Source organism: Cryptotermes secundus, unplaced genomic scaffold (assembly GCF_002891405.2).
Source record: "Cryptotermes secundus unplaced genomic scaffold, Csec_1.0 scaffold159, whole genome shotgun sequence".
In the NCBI taxonomy this organism is placed as follows: domain Eukaryota; kingdom Metazoa; phylum Arthropoda; class Insecta; order Blattodea; family Kalotermitidae; genus Cryptotermes; species Cryptotermes secundus.
This window is the reverse complement of record NW_019725416.1, coordinates 1,695,391-1,721,343: the sequence shown is the minus strand read 5'-3', so window position 1 is coordinate 1,721,343 and position 25,953 is coordinate 1,695,391. Positions and strand designations below refer to the sequence as shown.

Below are 25,953 nucleotides of genomic sequence, written 5' to 3'. Positions count from 1 at the left end.
TGGTATCTTGCTCGGCTACGAGCCCTGAAGATGAAGGCGACATGATTCTCCGAAACGTCGCTTGACTATGAACAGACTGTACGGCGTTATATCCCAGAAGATTGAACTCTTCATAATCGCGCCTGTGAGAACTTCAAATCCTTAATAGCTTTTGATGTTCGGAAATAATGTTTATTTTACTGTCTCCTCGGTCTTCGACCAGGCTGATGGAAATGCCATCGATGAGACAGATGGCAGTGATTAAATGCGAATTCGAGATGGCTGGAGAGGAACATCCACTTGTTTGATGTGATGGATTGGTGTTAGAACCGGTCGCGCGACAAGTCGGCCCTGTTCGTCTCAACTGACTGAAACAAACATAAAGCTTCATGCTTCCTGCTTTTGGGCTGTTAGTACTGTTTACTTTCCTTAAGTAACAGGACAATATTAACGTGAATGTTAAAAGAAATTGCTGTATGTATGTAGATTGGACTTTACTGTTGTGGGTAGAGTACAGTGGCGGGCTGTTATGAACACCTTAATGAATCCACAGGTTTCATACAAGATGGGAGTTAGTGGATCATCTGAACTACTGTCAGCTTCTCAGAAGTATTCTGCTGAATGAGCTTCACGATTATTTGCCTTACTTTTATGTCGTCGTATGAAATATTAAATTTGGAATGATGTCATAGCCTTGAGTGTCTGAGTAAAACGAAGTAAAATATCAGTAATGGCGCATTTTGGACCGAGAATCTAAGTATGGGCCTCTCGAATAGGATGGGCTAGTGAAGGCTACTCACGTTATTTGTCTAGTGTTCAAGAGGACTACATTTCAAAGCCCAGTGCTTTCATATTGGATTTACGTCATATAACATCTTCCTAACATTTGTTTATGAGATGACAGTGGTTAAATAGATATAACTCGAGACCAAAATATCGTAAAAATACGAGACTTTGGCTGACATCGTCAGACACGCAAGCGAAGTTCGTTCGTATCACTCCAGAATTTTTATCTCAAGTACATTTTGTGAGAGCCTGTGATAAAGAAATGGATTTAGCCTCAGCTGAATTATCCGTATTCTGTACCAGAAAACGCTGGAGGGCGAGGCACGACTGTGATTCCCTACTCGCCATGGGATGTCTCCGCTGCATGTGGTTAAATGTTCCATCTCACACAAATACCTGCTTCAAGACACAGACAGGACTCGGCAGTGACACAATGATGGATGCTTTCTGAAGTACATTAAATCAAGGCACTAGGCACTGGCTTCGAACAGATAGGCTATATATGTAGCTTTTTCTGTAATCGAAATAATTTCTAACAACATTATTCCCATCTACAGTAAATCTATAAGCCACTTCGTGAAACACAGAAGCCTGACAATGATGGATGACTATATTGGTGCGTACCATCAGTCCCGACCGAGCCAGCGAGTTCGGCCTCCACTAGCTTGGCGGTATCTATAATGCTTCCCCCATCTATCAGAGGTGTTAGAGACTACTTGTTGGGCGGGAAACGTTCTTGAATTTAGCTCAGTGACCTCCTTTGGAGATATGAGGTTCTTTTACGTGCCGTAAAGCTACGACACGGGACACACAGCTTAAAGTCCCTCCCGGAGGACTTGTTCCCTGAATTTTTCCGCCCTTAAAAATTCGAAGACCTCCGCCGTGTTTGAACCCGCGTACCACGAGTCATGAGGTGGGAACGTTACCTCTAGACTACGGAGGCCGCTTAGCTCAATCCGTTACTCACTGGCTTCCCACCACAGCGGCCCGGGTTCGATCCCAGGTCTGGTCAAGTCGGATTTGTGGTGGACAAAGTGACGCTGGGGCAGGTTTTCTCCGAGTACTTCGGTTTCCCCTGCCAATCTTCATTCCACCAATTGCTCCACAATCACCCTCACCTATCATCTGGGGCTGGTACAATAGGCCAGAAATGGCCGCAGTACAAGGGACTTAGTCCCACCCCACTAGCAATAATAAAATAATAATAAAGTGAGAAATACACGAAAATTTTTGGGAGGGGAGTTAAAGACAACATGGTAAGTAGATGGGGCGATAATATTAAACTAAATCTTGGAAAAGCCGATTTTTATGGAGGTGGGTTGATTGAAGAGCCTCAGGGTGGGGTCCAGTGGCATAATTCTTAAGGCGACAGTGTACCTCTGGTTTGCATAAGAAGCAGGCTCAGCGATAATGCTTCTGACTGGTATTCTGGAGTCCCCGTATTTATGCCGGGACACAGGCATCCTGACCGAGATGTTCTGTGACTTTCCTAAGTTCCTCCAGGAAAATGCTGAAATAGTACCCTAAATTAGGCCACGACCGCTTCCGCCCGTATCACATCCAGTACATTAATCAGCATCATTTCATTATTCCTCGCCACAGATTTGGGGTCTGTGTTACCGACAGAGCCATCAAATAAACCACATAAATAAATAAATACATCAACCGTCTTTATAAATCTTAGAGAGATAGGATGGGATGGTATGGATTGGATTGATATGGCTCAGGATAGGTAGCAGTGGAGGGCTCTTGTGAACATGGTTATGACCTTCAGGTTCCATAAAATGCTGGGAAGTTCTTGAGTAGCTCCACAATTGGCAGCTTCTCAAGAATGGCTCAGCTCCTTGAGTGAGTAATCGCCTTTATAAAAACCTGATATGATATATACACAGATGACTTCAAATTTCGTCTCATATTTACAGGCTTAAGTAGGTCCTGCATTATTTGAAGAGTACCAACATGGCGACCCACGATTGTTGGAGGTGATTTAAAAATGAAACGATAGCTAACCGTTACAGATTCGAGTCCCTTTTGATGTATTTCTTTTTCTTTGGGGNTGTTCGGTGATGTCTTGTGGGTTTTTTGTTTTTTGGTGGGGGGGGGGGTTGTATACAGTCAATTTGTATGGAGACAACAGGACTTCATCACGAGGAGAATAGATTGCGAAATATCACTGAAACCATCCGGCAGAACTAAGAACATAGTTTCCAAACCCGATTCACAACTGGATCAGGAAGCCAATGACATGCGTTAACTCTCGCGGTCACACAAATATGCGTAGAAAATCCTATGCATTGCATCTTATTGGGGACGAATTCTCAGTCATATGCGTTTGATTTCAAATGTCGGATTGTTGGGATTCGAAACGAAACATCCACAGGGACATCCTTGACAAACCAGCTTCCTATCTCTCCTACAAGTTTTGCCATGAATCATGCAGCAGCATATGATTTTTGTCGGGGGATCTCCGATTAGAATGTCCCTTGTCATATTGTTCTGTCATGCCCTCTCAGGTTACATGAGCAGCATTTAATCAATAGGAGGATCAGCAAACACCGACATAAATTACTTTCCCACTGTTCAGATTTTTCTGTACCGAATAGTTCAAGAAAGTTTATCGGCGGGAGAAATCATATTCGATTTGTTATCTGAGCAAAATGGCCTTGCTGGTTTATAACAGTGAGTGCTATTTCCTCAACTGAATCTCATTACTTTAGAGGCAAAGCTTTAAAGACCTCATTTACGAGCGACAGTTAATTTTGGTATGTTTGTTTTATGATTTGACCGCCTCTGTGGTCTAGTGGTCAGAGTCCCTGGCTACAGATTCAGAGATCCCGGGTTCGATTCCCGGCGCCACCAGATTTTCTGAGAAGTAGTGGGTCTGGAACGGAGTCTACTCAGCCTCGTGAGGATAATTGAGGAGCTATTTCAAGGAAAGAGCGCCTCCGGTCTAGAAAACCGAGATTAACGACCGTGGGGATCCCTTGCGCTGACTCACATGACAACCTGTACGTCAAAAGTTGGCACTAACTTCACCGACAAGCGGCGGTCGCTCGGTCTGTATAGTTCGCTTGCGGACTACAGGTCACGGAGTTTTTTTTTATTTGGATTGAATTTGGTTTAACCGATTAATTTACAAAGTCAATAGAAAGTCCGTCGAGTGTAACACTTTTTTTAGGTCACTTCTTTATCACTTTTGCCAAAGTGATAAAGAAGTGACCTAAAAAAAAATGTTACACTCGACGGACTTTCTATTGACTTTGTGATTGATAGTGTAACGGACCAAAAATGAAACAATTCAAAAAACGATTAATTTAGGTTTGCTTGGTTGCTTGGTTGGATGGTTGACTAATGGGGTTTGAACTGCACTGGTTATTTTCTACTGTCAAAACATCAAATTCAAGAATTAAATTTAAATAGAATATAGTAGCTTGGTTGCTAGAGGTGACATCTCGTCTCGACTAGATATAATATTTACATTGGCATGCGTGAACTTCGGTCTCTTGAATTAGGCAGTGGCGTTTCCTGCACGCTGGCTATATTGATTTTGTCGCCGGAGCCTCGTATATGTTAGGATCAGGACTACATAGTCTCTCCAAAACAGTAGAAAAGCCCAGGCGAATGACCGGCACATTAAGCGGTAATAAGTTTGACGTAAGCTCGAGAACAGTGGTTATGTCTTGGAAATAAAAGCAATGAGTAAATTGATCCCTGTGCTTAATTACGTAATTAAATACTATGAAGACATATGAGGGAGTGGAGGTACAGCTCCACCATTCTTGACCTCGGCACTAGATGGAGGTGAGTAGTCAGCTCCACGCCCCAGCCACTTAAAAGCCGGGTAAATCCCCCCCCCAGCATCCATTAGATAAGGGGCTGGGTGGGTCCAAGAGGCGGGCTGGTTACTATGGGGAAGAGAAAAATCGTGTCCCTGCGGCGTGCGGCTCGAAGGATTAGGTAAATTGAAAAATCCAGTAACCTCATCGGAAATTCAACTCGCGACCTTCCGGCTTGTGACATAGTGCCTCAACTAACTACGTTACCGCGAAGGCACAGGAAATAGCTTCCTTAGAACGAAGAGCTAAGGTGTCAAGTATGCGGCTTCTATAGCGATTTACATTCCAGATTATAATATCAAAATTAGAGGAATGTCTTTCATTTCTTAGAGCAGAGCTTCTTTGCATACAATTTCCGCGTGATTTTACTAAGAGATCTCAGTGTAGCCTTCTATGATTGATCTAATAGCACTCCACTGCCCAGTTCTTATTTTTTCACAGGTTCTACAGACTCCTTGGGCCCTGGCCTCTTGGTTTCTCAGTTTCATGATCATTTTACAGACGGTAGGACTCCTTGGACGAGTGATCAGCTCGTCGCAAGGCCTCTACCTAAACACAGGACAACACAAACACAGAATAAACATATACACATACCAGACATCCATGCCTTATGTGGGATTCGAACCCAAGATCCCGGCTTCCTAGCGAGCGAAGGCAGTACATGCCTAAGACCGCTCGGGTACCGTGACCGGCAGTGCATAAGAATAATACATAAGAATTCAGTTCGTACCTCACAGGAAACAGATCCGAACCCAAGATCCCGGTTTCCGTGCGAACGAAGGCAGTACATGCCTTAGACCGCTCGGCTACCGTGACCGGCTCCAGTTCTTACTGTTACATTAAAATTAAAGGGAACTTGACTCATCCGACCGTCAGTTTCCTTGGTCTCAATCAGCACAAAGGCCCTGTTTCTCATAGCGCACTTCAAGACTTTAGAATATACACGCAAAACTTTGTATAATTATCCAAATATTGTGTCGCCAATCCCGACAGTTATCATCCGCTACTTGTGCTTCACTGTGAAACTATCCTCTTATTTCCTCGCCAACCCATCAAAATTATGGTCAAGGCGATCAAGTTTTTGCATTACAGCATTTTATTGCTTCGGAGTAGTCGAGTGTACTTAAAGAGAATTAAGTTGGCTCAGTTGTCCATAAAGTGACTTACAGAGTGATTGAAGCCATGAATTTACCCATTCCGTTTTTCAAACACGTAAGTTCCTCCTTCTGCCACAGGTGATTCTCGTTAAGTTATTGTATCAAGAAGAAAACTGTTTTCTAGTATAGGATGCAAGAAAACCAAATATACTTAATACTACAATTATTCTTGCTCTCATAAATTGATTAAATCTGCTATTAAGACAGTGAAGCTTCGTTGCCTCTGATGTGTAGATGACAGCCGTAGGACCCGACCTGAGCGTTTTTGGAAATATGTTTCGAAAATTAAAAAGAACGAGCAAACTCTTACCCAAATTATAATAAAAAAATCCGTGGCTTGAGTCCTCAAGAGAAGTATACCGACCGAGCGACCGCCGCTTGTCGGCGAAGTTAATGCCAGCTTTAGCGGATAGAGGTCGCGTTGTCAGCGCAACGGATCCCCACGGCCGTTAATCTCGGGTTTCTAGACCGGAGCCGTTATTTCCTTGTAATAGCTCCTCAGTTATCCTCACGGGGCTGAGTGGATCCCGTTCCAGACCCACTACTTCTCATAAAATCTCTTACCCAAATTATATCAGGTGATAATAGTATTAAAAAGCCGCAAATTAATGCGGAATCCTTTGCCGATCACTTTCGAGTTACTTTTAGCCCTTCTTCTGACAGTAGTCCTAGCATTCCTGAGAATACTCCTTTTCCGTCTTCATAAACGTTCTGAGTTTCTGACGATGATGTCAAGCGGGCAATTCGACGTCTTGGGTTATTGTAGCCTGTCGGTTTGGACAAAATCCACAGTTTTATTATGGAAGGTTGCTCTGAGATTCTTCCTTATGCTCTAAATCATATATTTAATGTCACTTTACTAAAAGGCAAGAGCCTGGATAGCTCGTCGGTATAGCTACTAGTTACGGGCTGGACGACCGACAGTCGGAGTTCGCGTTCCGGTGAGGTCAAGCATTTTCTCTTCTCCACGTTGTCCGCACCGGATCTGTGATCCACCCAACCTCCTATCCAATGGGAGTATAGCGGACGGAGCGTAAAGTTGACCAATCTTCTCCAGCTAGTGCCGAGGTCAAGAAAATGTGCATATATACATCCACTCCCCCCTATGTCTTTATGGCGTAGTGCTTAATTAATTAAGGACAGGGACAAATTTACCTTTTTCTTTTCCTTGGCACTACAGCCCCAGTGGGCCTAGGCCTACCTCCATGAACTTCTCCGTTCACTTCGGTTTTTCTAGATCTTACACATTCGGTAGGACTCCTTGGGCGGGTGATCAGCTCGTCGCAAGGCCTCTACCTGTAGGCAAACACAGAAAAACGCACACACACAAACTAAACATCCATGCCCTTAGTGGGATTCGAACCCACGATCCCGGTTTCCAAGCGAGCGAAGACAGTGCATGTCTTAGACCGCTCGGCTACCGTGACCGGCAATTTACCTTTTACCTTTACTAAAAGGCACATTTTCCTTCTGTATGGATTGAGAACAGGGTGTTGAGAATATTTGGATGGAAGAGGGATGAAGTGACAGGGTGCTGGAGAAAACTGCATTGTGAGGAGCTTATTAACTTATACTCTTCTCCAAGTATAATTAGAATGATCAAGTCAAGGAGGATGAGGTGGGCAGGGCATGTAGCACGAATGGGGGAGACGATTGCATATAGGATTTTGGTGGGAACGCCAGAAAGAAAGAGACCACTGGTAAGACCAAGGCGTAGGTGGGTGGGCAATATTAAAATGGATCTTAGAGAGATAGGATGGAATGGTATGGATTGGATTGATCTGGCTCAGGATAGGAACCAGTGGAGAGCTCTTGTGAACACGGTAGTGAACCTTCGGGTTCCATAAAATTGTGGGAAATTCTGGAGTAGCTGCAGAATTGGTGGCTCCTCCAGAAGGGTTCAGCTCCATGAGTTAGTAAGTCATTTTTATTGCTGTTGGGGTGGGACTAAGCCCCTTGTACTGCGGCCACTTCTGGCCTATTGTACCAGCCCCAGATGATAGGTGAGGGTGATTGTGGAGCAATTGGTGGAATGAAGATTGGCAGGGGAAACCGAAGTACTCGGAGAAAACCTGCCCCAGCGCCACTTTGTCCACCACAAATCCCACTTGACCAGACCCGGGATAGAACCCGGGCCGCCGCGATGGGAAGCCAGCGACTAACCGCTTGAGCTATGGCGCGGCCTCAAGTAAGTAAGTAAGTAAGTAAGTAAGTATGGAAAAAGGCGGCTCTTGTCCTAAAGATCGGGAAGAGCAGTGGCGCTTCTATGACTTACTAGGAACCTACTTCGATTTTAAGCAACATTTCCAGAGTTTTTGAAAATATTACTTAACGATGTGCTCTCCTTATAATTTAAATTTAACTACGTCCATCTGAACTTTAATTTGTTATATTAGAATCAGTTATTGCTAATTTAATTATTTGTGTAACACAGAGAAACCTAGTGTACCGGTAACTCCCATGGCAAATGTATGTGACCAATCTTGTTTTTAGCGATGTAGGCCTCCACACCCCGAGACACCGTGTAGGAAACGGAGATGATTCTCACTGCGTTTACTGTGAATATTACTATCTTCTGGCACGTGAAGCCGTCTAGTCTGGCAGAAGTTACCTATATTTCAGAGGAATGTATAGCCCTCATCATCAGGATTGAAGATGGAGGCAGTATGTTTCTCAGAAAGGTCTTTGAACGTTTTCCAGACTGCATGACGTCACAACTCGGAAGGCAGAAATCATTATGCAACATTTTGCTCAAACTTTATTTACTTATAACTTGTGCACGTTCACTTTCTCTAGACCGGGGTTACGAGGTATCAGACACGTGTCCGTGTTACTATGAAGACATCACTATCCATTGCAGTATTGATGCTGAATCTGTAATCACTTTCTCTGTTTCAGGATTGCCCTGAAGTTTCAACAGACTTCCGAGCAGAGCAGTGCTCTGAATTTAACGCAATTCCATTCGAAGGAAGATATTACAAGTAAGCAAATTGAGAGGTCTCTTACTTTTATTTTCTTTACAATGTTTGCTTTAATTGCAGGGAACCCAAAGTTGTTTTAAAATGTACTGTATAAGGGTTATTATTATTATTATTATTATTATTATTATTATTATTGAAGGGGGTGGGTTTCCCCATGCACCGCGACCAATTTGATCTATTGTACGTCCCCCTGTGATATTCTACCAGTCTCTATACCCTACCGGTACTGGTGCGTGCCATCAGTCCCGACTCAGCCAGCGAGTTCAGCCTCTACTGGCTCAGCAGTATCTAGATGCTTCCCCCATCTACCAGAGGCGTTAGAGACTATTGTTGGGCGGGAAATGTCCTTACAAATTTGGCTCAGAGGTCTCCTTGAGACATGAGGTTCTTTTACGTGCCGTAAAGCTACGACACGGGACCCACGGCTTAAAGTCCCTCCCGGAGGACTTGTTCCTTGAAATTTTCCGCCCTTAAAAATTCCACGACCTCCGCCGGGTTTGAACCCGCGTACCTTGAGTCATGAGGTGGGAACGTTACCCCTAGATTACGGAGGCCGCTTTACTGTATGAGGGTTAGGCGGATAATATTAAAATTGTTGACAAAAAAAACGGTGTGATGGTATGGGTTGGATTCAAGTAGCTGAGTAGAGGTTACAGTGGCGGGGTCTTGTGAACACGACAGTGAATCTTCGTGTTGTATATAACATGGGAGGAATATATTAATCAGCTGATCGACTACCAGCTTCTCAAAAACGACGCTACTACACGGAATTCAGGTAGCTGTGGAGAGGTTCTGATGGCGGGCTTTTGTGAGCATGGCAGTGAACCTTCGGGTTATATATACTCGTAAAATGGGAGGAATTTCTTGACCAGCTGTTCGAGTACCAGCTTCTCAAGAACGACGCTACTGCATGAAATTAATCAGTGAGTTACTAGTACAACGAGGCAATTAGTCGTTGGATAATTACCACTGAGGTCCAGGTTCCATCGTGGAGCAGCACATGTGGAATGTATGATGGAAAAGGTTGCATAAAGGCGTGTTATTCTCCAAGTGTTTCGGTTTTCGTCTACCAACTATCGTTCCACCAATGTTCGTTTTAATAATTTTAATATAAACTCAGTTATTTTGAAGTTGTTTCAGGTATCCTTCGTTTTTGCAGACATTCGATTTACGAATTTTCGCTACAACAAAGCCTGTTAATTTGTACCCACTTATTCACGAAATTCAGTTTCGTTATAACGATCGATTTACTGTCGTGGGTTCGGCGAATTTTACATTTAAGGTAATGGGAACCCAGGGATACCTGTATTTCGTAAGGGCTCATCTTATAGTACAGACATCGAGCATACAACATTCTCAGACTTGTATACACATACACAGAGGGGCCCAAAAAAATGTATACACACTAGATGTTATTTACGGATAGTTCCAAAGTTGAACCGAAATGTAATGTAAGGTTCATGCTGTGATATTCTCTCAAAAGATAATGCCAGTCACGTGAATGTTAGAGCCACCTTAAGGACTGGCAGGACAGCTGAATAAATCGGTGGAACGGTTTGTGTACATTTTTGAGCACCTCTCTATATAGTACGAACAATAAAAGCAGCCAGAGTGATCGCTTTTGTTTCATTGAACAGTTTGAATTATGTACTTATTAAGCAGACGGCGATGTTTTTAACCTATTCACACGCGTTGGATCACGGCAGGGTGTGGTGATGAGGTAGCAATGCCAAGAGAGAGAGAGAGAGAGAGAGAGATGAAGAATCTCGGAAGTGGAAGGGGAATCTCGAATGAAATACGAACAAGTATGAACCTTACAGTGCATACATAGTATACGACTTTGCTTCAGCTAGAACTGGCCCGATGCATCAGATCTTCCTTTGTTTTTCTTCATTGACCTGAGAACGGTATACACCAGAAACAGCTTAGGATTCAGAAGTTTGTATTGCGTTTTAGTTCTTAACCACTTTCCTGCTCAAAATAAATTTAATTTGTGTGTGACCAGAGTGTTTGTCACTACACTGAAACAAGTCAACTTAGTGATAAAATTCAAATGTCGTCCAGGACCGAAGTGACAGTTGACGCAGGAAATTGAATTTTGAATTATAATCAATAATGCACACATGGAGTAAGAATTCTGCCCCCCCCCTCCCCTTCCCCTTTGTTACAATTCATCCGCCACAAGTAGTGGGTGATTTGAATTCCTTTCCGAAGATCAGATGTTAGGTAAGTTCTTCTGTCTACACGTGGGGCTTCATAATATGTCTTTAGTTTCTCTGTGAGCAAGCGTCCTTTGTGGATTTCGCCTTCTTGCGTCCTGTCAGTATGTCATCAACAATTTAGTTCATGTTTTTTTTTTTTTATCTTTGGGATTTGCCGTCTGTTTCTTTCTGACCCTTTTTTCTGTCTCTCTCTTAAGGCTACATTCCCAGTATCGATGGAAGAACTTCCAAGAAAGACAAAAGATAAGTGTAAAGTCACATTCTGGCGTAGATTATAGTCATCTGAGTTATGGCACCGAGTACTTCAGTAGGTGTTTACCAGCGTTTCAGAGGAATGTGCTGCCACCATCATCAGTATGGAAATCAGTATAGTTTTCAGAAGAAGGCTTTCATAACTAAACTAGGCTTTTGTAGCTGGTACAAAATTAAAATTTCTCAGATGTCTAGGTGCATACCTGGAACTGGGATAGCTCAGTTGATGTAGCAACTAGAATACTGGCTGGATGACTGAAGAATCGGGTTCAATTCCCAGCAGAGACAGATTTTTCTTATCTCCACAGCTTCTAGACCAACACTGGGACCCACCCAGTCTCCTATCCAGTAACTATCAGGGTTTGTTCCACAGGCATTAAGCAACTAGAGCAGGAAGCTGGCCCTCCATTTTCATCTAGTGGTGAGGTTAAGAATACATGGAGTTATATCTCCACTCCCTCATACATCTTCAAGGAACATTATCTTTACCATATATTCTGTGTCACAATGGAAATTTTGGAGGTTTCTTTTTCCTGCTTGAATTTATGTGCTCATATAGTTGTTTATTTGTTGCCATATGAAATAATTAAGCCTCAATAATTCATTTGTTTACAGGTGGGTGCCATACACAAAAGCTCCAAATAAGTGTGAACTAAACTGCATGCCAAGAGGCGAGCGATTCTACTACCGTCACAAAAGGAAAGTCATTGATGGAACAAGGTGTGATGAAGAGAAGCTAGACATCTGTGTTGATGGCCAGTGTTTGGTATGGCTTTGATCTTGACAGATCTTGAAGGCATAATGTCATCTCTTGGCATAATGTGGAGGCTAAATTCTGAAGCTAACTTCTTTTTGAAATAGCACATAAAATCTGTCATACTTGTAATAAGGAGGGAGGCTCCCAACCTATCTCTTCATTCATTTGATACCTCCCTTTTGCTGTCTCTGTACAGTCATTTAAATATGCAAAATGTCTGAAACATCTACATACTTAACTGTCTTTACTACTTGTGCTGGAACAGTCATTACATTTCGAAATTACACATATTTTGCCTTCAGAGAGGATGCCCATTATAGAAGAAAGAAGAGAGTCAGAAAGAATCCATTGCTGCCTTAGCAAACTTAGAGCTTACAGTGTGACTGAATAGGATGTACTTGATAATGTAATATACAAAATTCACAATAGTGTTCTTTAGAGATTATTAAGATTAAACATGAAAAAATCTTAGTTGTAGTCATACAGAAAGTGAGCTTTACTGTGGGTGAATAATGTTGTAACTTGGAATTGTCTGACAGTTTAGTGAAAGTCTCCCATATCAAATTTTTAAAAACCTGTCCAGTAGATTATCAGTTGGTACAAGGTCATAGATAGAGAGTCATGCTCTTTTGCAAATTTATGCATGAATCTGCAGTGTAAAATGTTATTAGAATCAGTCCAGCAGTTCTTGAGTTATAAGAAAACACACTAACAAACATTCCTTTTGTTTTGTTGAGATGTGTAAGACATATAAAGAAATTGTAACAGGCATAAAACATGTGATCCATTTTCCTTTACAACTTTCGTTTTAATCAGTTCTTGCCCTGATAAGTATTTAGATAGTGACATACAAATTACACTTGAGATATGTGCAGAAAGACATACATATCTTGTAAACATGCTCGTTATTTCTGTCTGATTTGAATCAATACTGGAGGTTCCTGGCAAGTTCTAGAAAAAGTCTCCCAAAGCAAATTTAAAAAAAAAAAAAAGAAATCTGTCCAGTGGTTAGGTATTGATAGATCTGCTAGATAACACACATTAACTACACATAAGGCACAGTTCCCCATTTTGTAAAGAATGCCTAAAATTTAATAGAAATTGGAGTGCTCACTCAGTGCCCCAACAAATTTCATGGTGCATTGGTGATATCATTAGAGAAAATGGAGGTTGATGACATCCGTAAACAGTGATAGATATTGAGCTGTGGTTGTCAAGTATATAGAATTGTGTGAGAACGTACGGTACTTCAGTACCTCGTCTCATCATTTTGGGATGGTTTGTTGAGATACAGTGTACACCGGATTATCCATCGGGGGGGGGGGGGGGAAGTGGATAATCCAGGTTTTGGATATGATTGGGAGACCAAAGTGACTGTTGAACACTGCAATAAAAGAAAATCTGATTTGTTCGTTTACATCAGATACCTGGAAAAACTGTATTGAACATTAAATGTATGTTTCATTTTCCTATAAAACTTTTGTGTGAAGCATTTTTGGTTCTAATAAATATTTAGAGAGTTACGCTTGAAATACACACTAGAACATGTGTAGGTATTCACGTAAAGTGACGATGAAAATTGCGCAAGAGAAATTGGTAGGTGTTCCACCGAATTGCATATGCTCCTAAAAGGCACATAGATAAGCCCCAAACCAAATAGTCAGTCCACAAATAATCAGGAATATTTTGTAGTTGACTTGTATTTAAGTGTAATTAATTTTTTTTTCTTTGAAAAATAAATAATTAAATCAAACCATTCCTAGTAATGGCAGTGGTTTTATTCAGCTTGAATGGCAGGACAAGAAGCAGATACAAAATTTTGGTGAGGAAACATCTAAAATAGCAGGTACTTAAAATATGATGGAAGAGATAAGACAGTAATGTCAAGCCGGATTTTGGGGAAATATGTTGCGAGGATGTGAACTGGATTCATCTGGTTCAGCATTGTGTCCAGTGATGGACTGTTATATTAGCAGACACAGAATCTTCAAGTTTAGTTATCAGAGTTAGTGTAGATAGTTCCAGCCTCCCAAAATAATGTGTTCCACATTATGAAATAAATATCTGGTTACTCTACATCAGTGCTGTCCAACGTTCTTATGTACTCTGGCACAATTCACTGATGTGCCTATGAAGGTGCGGGCGCCACCACACATTACTACTACTACTACTACTACTACTACTACTACTACTACTACTACTACTACTACTACTAATAATAATAATAATAAAATTGTTCGAAAATATTTAACAGTACTCAGACTTTCAAAAATGTCTCTTGTCTTACAATTTGAATTAATATTAAAAATCGGCTCATTTAAATGTGGTTGCGGAGGGCGCCAGAAAAATATACCACGGGCGCCGTGTTGGACAGGGCTGCTCTACATTAAACTCCTTTATTTGGCCAGCAAAGCAATTCATGAAATTAAATTACTGTAGTACAAAAGAATTAGTGAATATATGTGTTTTTCAATCCTTAAGGCTGTCTTATGATGTTTGGTAAAATGCCATATATAGTGAGCTTTACAGTGAAAGACACCTTGTAAAAACACTTCTACGTACTGGAGACTTATCATCCTGAATGATAAAATCGTGTTGTAGGCTTACACACCACATAACAATTGATGGTGACTAATATAACATTTCATGTATAAGTTTATGCTAGTTGTATCTTAATTACATATAATCAGTGGTATATGTTTATGTAAATTTATTTAACATGACATTTCATCAGCTCATTTAAAAACTTCATATAGCTTGTTTTAATCTGATAGTGTTATTTCTTCTGATCAAAATAATGTCATCTACTTGTGTTTAAAAACAACATACGTAACTCTCTTATGGTGACCCTAGTAACCATTTAAAAACTTCTGTGCCAGCATTAAATATGGGTTGTAAAACGTTTTCAGTGTATTTGGGAAAATTTAATAATTCAGACATATGATTTCTTAAGGAAGCAGATGATAAGCCATGTGTTTAATGTTGTTATTTAGCAGATATCCACATTTAATATTTGCTGGTGAAACTTTTAAGAAGTTATGTCCATCCCATATGAATATAATCAGTGATAAATGAGAAAATCTTAGATCATTGCTTAGTATTGTTAGTTGTAATCTATGTGTTTACAGCCTGTGGGCTGTGACATGATGTTAGGATCTTCAGCCAGAGAAGATAGATGCAGGGAGTGTGGTGGAGATGGCAGCAGTTGTAACACTGTTCGAGGGATCCTGGAAATGGACGATGATCTTCAAGTTGGTAAGAGTTGCACAGACTACCACTAACAGAGCCGCAGTGAAATTATATACTACATTTCTTTCATGATGTAATATTAATGACCATCAGAATTGGAATAAATTAAAATACTGTGGGGTTGTTTGGCTGCAGTCTGACTTCCAAAATGGTCAAGTTTCAGGGTGAAAAATATTATCTTTTGATTTTCTGACACTGTGTAGTCTGATAGAATTTTACTGATGTTTTGGAGGAACGCAAACAGGCAGCAAGCAGAGTATTCTGCATGTTACTTGCTTGCTTCCTTCCTTGGCTAACACTGAAGAAGGCTGCAGTGTCTGAAATATCGGTAAACTTCTACTAGACTACATTTTATTATATCTTAGAAGTTAATACTCTTCATAGTCACAAACATGGAAACCTCAGCTTTTACAAAATACAGAGTGCTTTTATGTGTAAATTAATTTGGTATTTACACTGTAATGAATGACAGAAGTTCAAGTTGAATGGGTAACCAAATATTTATATTACTTTTATGTGTGCATGTATGTATATAAGGTGTGTGCTTTGTTAATAGTTTGACTAAAATTGAATTGAATTGAACTTAATTAAGAATTTTCAGTGTTTAGATTTGCACAGTCTTTGGGTTCCCCAAGAATGGAATTGACATTGGCAAGTGTTGGAGCAATATATATGTTGAGAATATACCAAATAAATTCCCAACCATATGAATGTATATGTGAAGAAATGGGGGGGGGGAGACATTAGAGTATTTCTAGATCAGTGATTCATGGCAGTATTCTTGGCTAATCAGTGTTCTTGAAAACTCTTTATGAATGCAAACATATTAAATTCAGAACATGATAGTATCTGAAATTCCGTTAAGGGTTTAAAATACTAACAGGAACAAAAATAAGTCATGTAGCAAATAAGTAATGGGTGTATGACATGAATGCTGGTTTATTTTGAATATTAGATTTATTTCAGGCTACAATGACATTCTTCTCATACCTGCTGGTGCTACAAACATACAAGTACGAGAAGTTCAGGCCTCAAACAACTACTTAGGTTTGTACCATAGTAGAATTTAAGATCACAATACGAAGGATAATTCTCTGCTTCTTAATACAAAACTCTTCATGCTATCAAAGTCATGCTGTGTATGTGTGTTACAATTTATATTTCTTTCTTGTTGCTAAATATAAAATCTCAGACTCATAAGACTGGCATTGAAAAGAAATTAACATTTATGCCAAGCCTGGTGATCTCCCGCCATCAGTTTTTTGGCATTTCATCAAACAAACAAACTCCGTGTTTTTAGCCTGCGAGTGAACTATGCCGACCAAGTGACTGCCGCTTGTCTGCGAAATTAGTGCCAACTTTATTTGACATTTCATCACTGAGAAGAATGTTACCACACTGAGAGTTGCAAGTTATGTTCAAAAGTTTTATCCAAATGAGGATTCCGATTTTGGTATTTTGTATGACTGGACAATTTGAATAAGTTGTGCTATGAGCAGTACATGCTGTATTTGCTATTTACTGGCACTCACAAATATATTGATTTGTGGTGCTTTCTTTTTATTATGTAATATTGCTAAGTTTCATATTGTTTTGAAATTAACTGCATAACAGGAACTGGGATAGTTCAGACAGTATAATGACTAGGATATTGGTTGGACATTTGGGGAATTATGGTTAAGTTCCCAGCAGGGTTTAGGTTTTTCTCTTCTTCAATGTCCAGACTTGCTCTTGGACCCACCTGGTTTCCTGTCCAATGGGTTTCAGGACAAAACAGCTGGGCCATGAAGCTGACTACTTACCTCCATTTAGTGCCAAGGTTGAAGATGTGTGCAGTGTACCTCCATCCCTCCCATAGGCCTCTAAGGTGCCATGATTAACTGAGCACAGGGTCAGTGTTACCCTTATATCTACAGTGGATACTACTGAGATGTTGATATGTTCACACATCCAAAAATAAGATGCCAGATGTCAAAATATATGCAAAGCCTTTTAATTCCTTTCTTAGAGGCCTTAAAATGAACCAGAACCAAAATCATATTGGCTGGACCAAAATTTGGTATAGATGTATTGTACTAAGTTTGAATGAAATCTGTATAGTACTTACGGGAAGTGGTGGTAAAGTAGAAAGACATATATGACAAATCTAATAGGAAGCTTTCAAAAATATTTTGTAAGATACCCTTGAAAATTGGGGCAAGCAGTACCATAGTTGGTTGAGACACTATACTTCAAGCAGCTGGAAGGTTGCAGGTTCGAGTCCCAGTGAGGTCATTGGACTTTTCAATTGAGCTAATTTTTCCAGCTGCACTATGGTCCTGGGCTCAACTCAGCCTCTAACAGAAATTGGTAGAAGGAATCTTCCTGGGGGGGTAAAGTGTGGCCCATGCATAAGGCTGACAACCATCTGTGAGCCAATTGGCTAGAAAATGTGGTAGCCTTGGACGTTCACAACCCTATGGGCCTGAGAGCTTTACCTTTTTTCTCTACCCTGTCAACAGTAACTGATGAATGGCTTGTGTAAGGGGTTGGGTCTTCTGTTTCATGCTGAAAATTCCAAGACAATCACATGACTTTCATCTTAGCAAACATGGGTGGCTAAATATGTTTTAATTTATTCCTGTAATTTATTTTTGTTGTGGATTGGGTCCCTGAAACTGAAAAAAAAAATGTGTTGACAGATTACATAATTTAAGTATGTTTATTTTCAGACAGTTGGTTTTTATGAGTCATGAATTAAAAGAGGCGAATTATAAAGAAGTTGTGTCTTTGTAATGCTCTAAATTTAACTCAGTGTACTCTCATGATACGAAATATTACTTCATGCGGTTATTGCTAATTTTACTATATTATATACTAACACTTGGTACCAATAAATAATAGAAATAAAATAACTTATATTCAAAATTGCCTTTTAGTTGCATAATATTTTGGATGCCTTTCATTCTTGATTTAGATGTTACATTATTTTGTTTTGCTCGTTAAAACTGCTCCTGTTCCTAGCAATTAGGAATGTGACTGGTCACTATTACTTGAATGGGAACTGGAGAATTGACTTCCCTCGAAGTCTCAAGTTCGCAGGCACCATCTTCCATTATGAGAGAAAACCACATGGTTTCTATGCTCCTGAGAGTGTTTCAGCCCTTGGACCAACAACTGAGCCCATATATATTGTTGTAAGTTTGAACTGAAACTTCTACTTTGAAAAATGATTTTGATTTTGAGTACAGGGCTTTATTTCAATTAAGTATAAAATTGTAGATTTGGGTGAACTATTTTTTTGGTGTTACATACAGCCTGAAACATGAAAAGCTGGAGATATACTGATTTTATAATAATTACAAGGTCTTAGATGAAAACTGAGTTAATTAAATAAATTACAAATGTCGATATCAAAGAAAATTTAATTTCTGTTTCTTAAATTAAAGTTTTTGTCAGTTTCAGTTTTATAAGATAGTATGTTTTGGTGGGTTCTGTGTAGCAGGAGATATTAATTTTATTGTAATCTAATGTGTTAGATGCAACAAAAGATTAGAAGCACTTATCCAGTTTGATGTTCATGTGGATTTAATGGTGTTTATATTGATATTTCACTGTAATACGATGTTCTTGGCAGGCCTGTATTAGAGTGAAGGAGGGTGTACAAACCCTTCTTCCCCACATCCTCACCTTCTCACAAAGGTAGTCTGAAATGATGCCTAACTTAGCATAACACGAATTCTGCCAAAAACTCTTTTAGGATGATGAAAAAATCCTACACATTTTGTCTTTTGACAATAATGTTTACTGGAATTGGAGTTTGATGGTAGTGGCTCCATTTTATCTGAAGAGATGGAGGTACTTTGATCATTAAATATAACAGAGACACTATAGATTGCCTGATAGAGAATTCAAAATTAATGGAATTTTAGAACACTTCAGCTTAACCTTTGAATGCCATGTGGACCAAAGCTTCCCACATGAGAAAGAAGTTAAAGTTAGTAATTATGGAGAGAAAGAGCTACATGGAGACCCTGCTGAAGAAATCACCATATTAGAAACTGGAGTAGTTAAAATTGCAATATTTTAAGCTTCCACCACATTTCATATGAAGACTGAAATGTAACCAATATATGAGAAGTAAAGTAACTAGGTGTAAAGGAAATGAACCTGACCTAACACCACATCCATTATCCCCTATTAATAAAATACTTATGTGAAATCAGGAGCCTCCTTAGTAAGTGTTACACAGTGTTGGCACCCCTGAGCTATATCTTGGTTCATTGTGTATGCAAGACCAAAACAGTATTTTCAATTTAACCTAATTAACATCAAAGAACGTCAACTGTGATACCAATTAATGTATCTTTTCTACTCAGCTGCTGTATCAGGAGACTAATCCAGGAGTGCAGTATGAATACAGCATTCCTAAGGGAGTGGCACAACAAACTGACCCTGACAGCTATTCCTGGATATTTGAAGATTTTTCAGAATGCAGTGCCACATGTGGAGGAGGTAAGAAAATCAATTCCTATTCTAAATAATAATATTAATATTTGTATTATTATTTCACCTACTGTTAAATAATTATCTTTTATAATATTCCACTTCCCATAAAATATTTTAATTTTAACAGTGTGTAAGATGAGAGATTTTGTATTGTTAGGTATCTGAATATGTCTTTGTGTTGCTTGGTTGTAAATGCATCAGAAGTAGAGTCTCCTGGGCTGTGAAGCCATGTGATGTGGTAGAACCTTACCAGCATTTCAGAAGAATGTGACCTTCGGGGTCAAAAATAAGTCAAGCAAGCAGCAAGCAGATCGCTAAGCTTTTGACTCTAAAGAAGGAGGCAGGAAATTCCTGCAAAACATCATTTAACCAGACTACATGGCAGAATATTCCAGAAAATGGTAGTTCATATCACTGCCATGATAACCAGAGATATCTTATAAATAGTATGTATATTGTTAATATTGTATTTAAACACTCTGTAGCATTAATATATCCTTTATTATACACAATACAATTCTGGTTTTGTTTTGGCTGGCTAAAGCCTGGCAAAGATACAATAGACTGACAGAAATCTTAGCCATTTTTAACATACAGAGACATAGAGACAGTATTGGACAGGTGTAGGCAAACAGATTTTTATCCAGCTAGTCTAATGACAAATTGGATTCCCTGTATAAGTAAATAAACTTGATGGCAAAGGAAAACACATTATTATAAAGCGGAGTTCCACATGAGAGTGAAGCCTTTTCTTCACAACACTGAACATCCCAGTGACTGACTCAGTACAAATGTTTATTCAGTTTCTGGCCTTCTGGATTATGGTATCCTGCAGTCTTGTAGGTGCATACTGATGTTCCTTCAAAATGTTGGTATCTGTAGACAGAATTACATGGCGTCAGAATTCAGAAGACAGGAGCCTAAAGAATCAAATACATTTCTGCAAATGCTACAACCTATCTCACTGGTTTCACACGCACATATAGAACAACCCCAAGTGCCACAGCATTAAAGTACTTTTATTTATGTGCATTAGATTTAGTAAATGAATTTTTCAGGTTACCAGATAAGAAATGTAACATGTGCTAGAAGAAGAGATCTGGAGGTGGTGCCTGATTACCTTTGTGATCCATCACTGGAACCTGCAAGAAATCAGTCTTGTGGGACAGATCCATGCCCACCACGCTGGGCTCTGGGAGAGTGGGGGCCATGCAGTGAGACTTGCGGTGAAGGAGGCAGCCAAATTCGACAAGTGTACTGTGAGCAGATTGTGACTGGTGGGCTGCCTTCTGTGGTAGGAGAGGAGCACTGTAAAGATGAACTGGGTCCTAAGCCACCAAACACACAGTCCTGTAATGTGGATGTGCCATGTCCCACATGGCATGTGGGACCTTGGAAACCAGTAAGTTCATATTATTGCCTTTGTTGTAGTGGTAGTATGTGGAGGCTTCTTGAGATGACGCCCTGCCTGCACTTTCACTACATTAAAATGGCAAGAAGTGCCTGCTCTTGTAGCATTATCTCATTTCTAAATCTTTGATGCTTGAGGCTAGAGGCCAGTATCTATTTGCCTGAATTATTGTATGGTAATCAAAAAAATTACAGATTCTGTTTATGAAACTAGTGATCAGAAATATATGGTAAAGTTATAATATTTGAAGGAATTACTTTCATAGTTTACTCATTTATGTGACATACTTAATCATTCATGAAACATGGTGAGCTCATGTAAAAATATGTTGTGTACCAGTGCAATCGTCTGTGTGGTGAAGGTATGCAGAAAAGGCAAGTGCGCTGCTTTCGGAGAGTTGAAGGGAAGATTGAAGTACTAGGAGACTCAGCCTGTCCTGGGGAAAAGCCAGAAGAAGAAAAACCTTGTGAACTGCGGCCATGTGAGGGAGTTGACTGGGTAGTTTCAGATTGGTCTGGGGTGAGTAGAATTCCATTATCAGTGATAATCAATATCACTTTGTACAGAATTAATGTTTCTCACTGTGGCGGTTATGAAGAGGTCTATCTTCTGTTGTGTAATATCATGTAGTCTGTTGAAAGTCTACCGACATTTTCCTCTGAAAACATAATATAGAGTGTTATATCCCAGAAGACAACTCTTCAAAATCACTTCAATATTGTATTTACAAGTAAGAAATCCTAAATGCCCAGAGTTACAAAATAAAATCATGTTGATACGCTTATTGTTTGTCCATCACCATAAACTAATCTCAATTTATATTATTCACAGGCTAAATTTTGTATCTGTGGGAAGGGCAGAATATAATCTTAGCTTGTTGCTGGCTTAAATGGTGTGTGAATCGTATTGTTTAGCAAACATATATTATTGTGTGTTAGGGACGCTGGTCATCTGAAAATGGATTCAGAATATGGTAAGAGATGCAGTCATAAGAGCTTGATCTTACAAGTAAATTTATACCTGGGGATAATTAATTATTACTCCTTGAATACATATGGAGGAGCAGAGGTATACCTCCTCAATTCTTTGACACTAGATAGAAGTGAGTGGTCAGCTTCATGCCCTTGCCTCTTTACTCCCAAGGAAAAGCCTCTCTCTATCCATTGTTTTGGAGGCTGGGTGGGCCTCAGAGCCAATCTGGATGACATGACTCATTCATGTCAGTTGCTACTCCTCCATAATGCTCACTATTCATTTAGCGTGTTCCCTGTTTTAGGCATTTTTATATTCATAGAGATTTTCAGGAATGCAGTTCCCACATATAATTAGTCTCCTATATGATTGGTTTCTGGTATTTTGGCTGACTTTGTTTATTTCTTCTAGTGTGAAGATAAATGTGGTTTAACTCAAGAGACTCGCAGGATTCACTGTGCAAATCAGATGGGTAAGATTTATCCAGATGACCGCTGTCATTCATATCGACTGCCTGAACTAACCAGAGAGTGTGAGAGTCCAGTGCCTTGTGACCATGAATGGTTTGCATCACAGTGGAGTGAAGTGAGTAGATATTGCCTGTTGTAATTGGTAAGTCTATGTCTAAGTATGAAGTTATAACTTTAGAAATAATTATTTTCTTAGACCTAAATTAAACCAGTTGCCAATATGTAAGTCAGCTCTCAGTTACTAGCAAAATACCCTTGTCCAAGATATGGTTGCTGTATTTACCACTGTCTCATTATACAGTAGCTAACATTTTAAGGAAGTCATAACACTCAAATATTCTAGTCAATGTTAATTCAGGTCTAGTCTTCATATATTTTGTTTCTTAGGAAAAATGCAAGACAGATGTATGAAAACTTCTGTCTTTAGCATTTGGACTTACTCATGGAGCCAAGCCCTTCTTGATAAGCCGCCAATTATGCAGCTATTCAAGAACTTCCCAGCATTTTATGGAACCTGAAGGTTCATTATCATGTTCACAAGAGCCCTCCACTGGTCCCGATCCTGAGCCAGATCAATCCAGTCTGTACCATCCCATCCTATCTGTCTAATATCCATTTTAATATTTTCCACCCACCTATATCTTGGCCTTCCCAGTGGTCTCTTTCCTTCTGGCTTTCCCACCAATATCCTATATGCATTCCTCTTCTCTCCCTTTCATGCTACATGCCCTGCCAATCTCACTCTCCTCAACTTAATTACTCTAATTATATTTGGTGAAGAGTTCAAGTTATGAAGTTCCTCACTATGTAGTTTTCTCCAATCTCCTGTAGCTTCATCTCTCTTCACTCCAAATATACTCCTCAGCACCCTGTTCTCAAACACCCTCAGTCTATGTTCCTCCCTTATGGCAGAGACCAAGTTTCACATCCATATGGAACCAGAGGCAAAATTATGGTTTTGTATATTCTAATATTTACGATTTTAGACAGTAGATGAGAAGACAAAGGTTCTGGACTGAATGGTATCAAGCACTACCTGAATTCAGTCCCTCTTAATTTCCTCCCAAATCAATCTTCAGATTTGCATAATGGGTGCTATAATTGCATATAAACATTAGAAGGTAGGCATAAAACTATACTTATAAATGGAAAGGATTTGTATCACTCATAAATTAATTGGAGGTTTACCATGCAGATATTCTGCTAAGAAATTGAAGACACTGATATCATTTAGTACATGAAGTGAGTGAATCGCTCTAAAAATTTATTTCAGTTTCTTCTTGTGGAATTATGCCCTTGAAAAGGATCCACAACACTGTGGGACCACAGAAGACTGTGTCATCAGTCTGCAGTTAACAAAATTGGAATTAATTCTTTCAGTGCCAGTGTTAAGTTGATATACTTCTACTCAGCACAGTTTTGGTGATACAAGGTTGAAACTGTTTTTCAGACAAGTTAGATAATTCTAGAATAGTCTCAGCATATGAAAGATTGTGGTTAGGAATAAACCCTTTGCAACAACTGATTCTAACTGTAAGAGTGTGCAAAATTAATTGATGTTATCTGATTGATGTTGACATTTATTATCATTGTTTACAATCATGCTAATCAAGCTTGGCACTACATAAGCTAATGGGTTTTTAAATTAAAATTGCTTCATTATAATGGATGAATTAAGCAAAAAGTGCAGCATTTATATATACGTGGTAGAGTCATTAAGTTTGTGAAATGTGGTTTTATTGTGTCATATTACAAGGTATTCACATAAACTTATGCAGATCCACATCAGCCCTCAAAATAGTTACCGTTGGCCACTATGCAAGTCTGCCAACGTTGATATAGCTGTCGAAAACATTGCTGAAACATATTGACAGTAAATTCCCGTTCGACGCTTTGCGGCCATTCCACGAACTTATTGACTGTGGTGGTATATTTACTGTTACTGAAAAGTGATTGACTGTAGTCCTGATCTTGAATTTTATTTAGTGTTCTTCTCGCTGTGGTAGTGGAGTCAAAACCAGGAAGGTATTTTGTGGCAAATTTGATGGAGATACCGTGAAGAAAGTGGATGATGACAAGTGTGATTTGAGGAAGAAGTACGAAGCAGAGAGCAACTGTACAGGCAAAGAAGAATGCAAAGGGCAATGGTATGCTGGGCCATGGACTGCAGTAAGTATATTTTCCATTTTATACACGAGTACTTACTGAATTACCACATGAATCCTAATCCATTGTATGTTATAAATATATTTATTAAATATAGCTCTGATTATTCACACATTGATAAATTTTATGAATAAATTTTACCTCTAGTTAATGATCTAGCATAAGACAAACATAAATGCTTGGTGTAAGGATCCCAATTGGTTTGTTATATGCTGACACCTGCCCTATGTTATATATACTATAATCACAGGCTGAGGTATTTCTGATTAATGGTAATAAAATTGAAAAACAAATAGTACCGTCAAGATGACCAGAAAAGATATGCCTTCGGGTACACAAATAAGAAAACTGAAAGGGAGAATTATTGGCATTCCAGAAGGGGGAGGCGCTGAAAAACAAAGAATGTTGCAGTAATGATCACAATGCACAGTACAAAAATGACGATCTAAGGAACTGAACACAAGAAGAACAAAAGCACAGTAGTCAGTGAATACAATGACACAGTAAGAGGAATACAAGATATTGTAGATATTATTGATCAGCAATTATCAAATTGCCCTGTACATAAAACATGCAAAGAAGCACAAGAAGAAGATATTCTTTCACCTTTTTGGAGCTAGCTTTCTGGAACTGCCATGTATTATACTGCAAGACAGGGGGCAAGAGGACTTCTCTTCATTATATACTGAATGTAAGGCAAACAGTTGCTGAGATATATACGATGGGGTACCCAAAAGAAACTGAACTAATTTTTTTGTGGGCAGAGCTTTTGTAGTACCGCGTTTTGCTGCTGTGAGCGCATAGAGCTAACATTCCTGAGTCACTAAGCCAACTACCGTTGCTTCAGAAGGTAAGGACTAGTTTCGGCAGAGTTTATAGTGACAACTGTTTTGTGTGATCGTTGTTTTTGCAATGGCTGATTTTCGTGAACAGCGTGCGGCGGTGAAATTCTGCTTTTTGCTCGGGAAAAGTGGAACAGAAACTCTTGAAATGTTAAAAACGGCGTACAAGGACGATGCTATGGGAAAAACTCAAGTGTTTGAGTGGTTTTCCCGTTTCAAAAATGGTGAAATGTCAATTGATGACAAACTTTGTTCTGGTCGTCCTTCCACGGCCCGAACACATGAAAATGTTGAAAAAATTCGTGAAATCATCAAGAAAGATCGACGACGGACTATTGAAGAAATTGTGGAGCTGTCGGGAGTGACTTGGAGCTCAGCGGCCAGA

The 25,953-nt window shown here is 39.6% G+C and overlaps 1 protein-coding gene across 6 annotated transcripts in view; it reads left to right on the top strand.

Annotated features, from left to right (window-relative positions):
• Nucleotides 1-25,953, top strand: part of LOC111863316 (papilin) — a 343,489-nt gene that overhangs the window by 264,327 nt on the left and 53,209 nt on the right. For all 6 annotated transcript variants that reach the window (XM_033751010.1, XM_023849524.2, XM_023849522.2 and 3 more), the window contains 10 exons: nt 8,657-8,739; nt 11,829-11,979; nt 15,099-15,225; nt 16,186-16,266; nt 18,223-18,395; nt 19,578-19,713; nt 20,766-21,109; nt 21,458-21,637; nt 22,502-22,675; nt 24,547-24,729. In XM_033751010.1, coding sequence (XP_033606901.1) covers nt 8,657-8,739; nt 11,829-11,979; nt 15,099-15,225; nt 16,186-16,266; nt 18,223-18,395; nt 19,578-19,713; nt 20,766-21,109; nt 21,458-21,637; nt 22,502-22,675; nt 24,547-24,729 — 1,632 coding nt within the window. The remainder of the gene's footprint in view (nt 1-8,656; nt 8,740-11,828; nt 11,980-15,098; nt 15,226-16,185; nt 16,267-18,222; nt 18,396-19,577; nt 19,714-20,765; nt 21,110-21,457; nt 21,638-22,501; nt 22,676-24,546; nt 24,730-25,953) is intronic.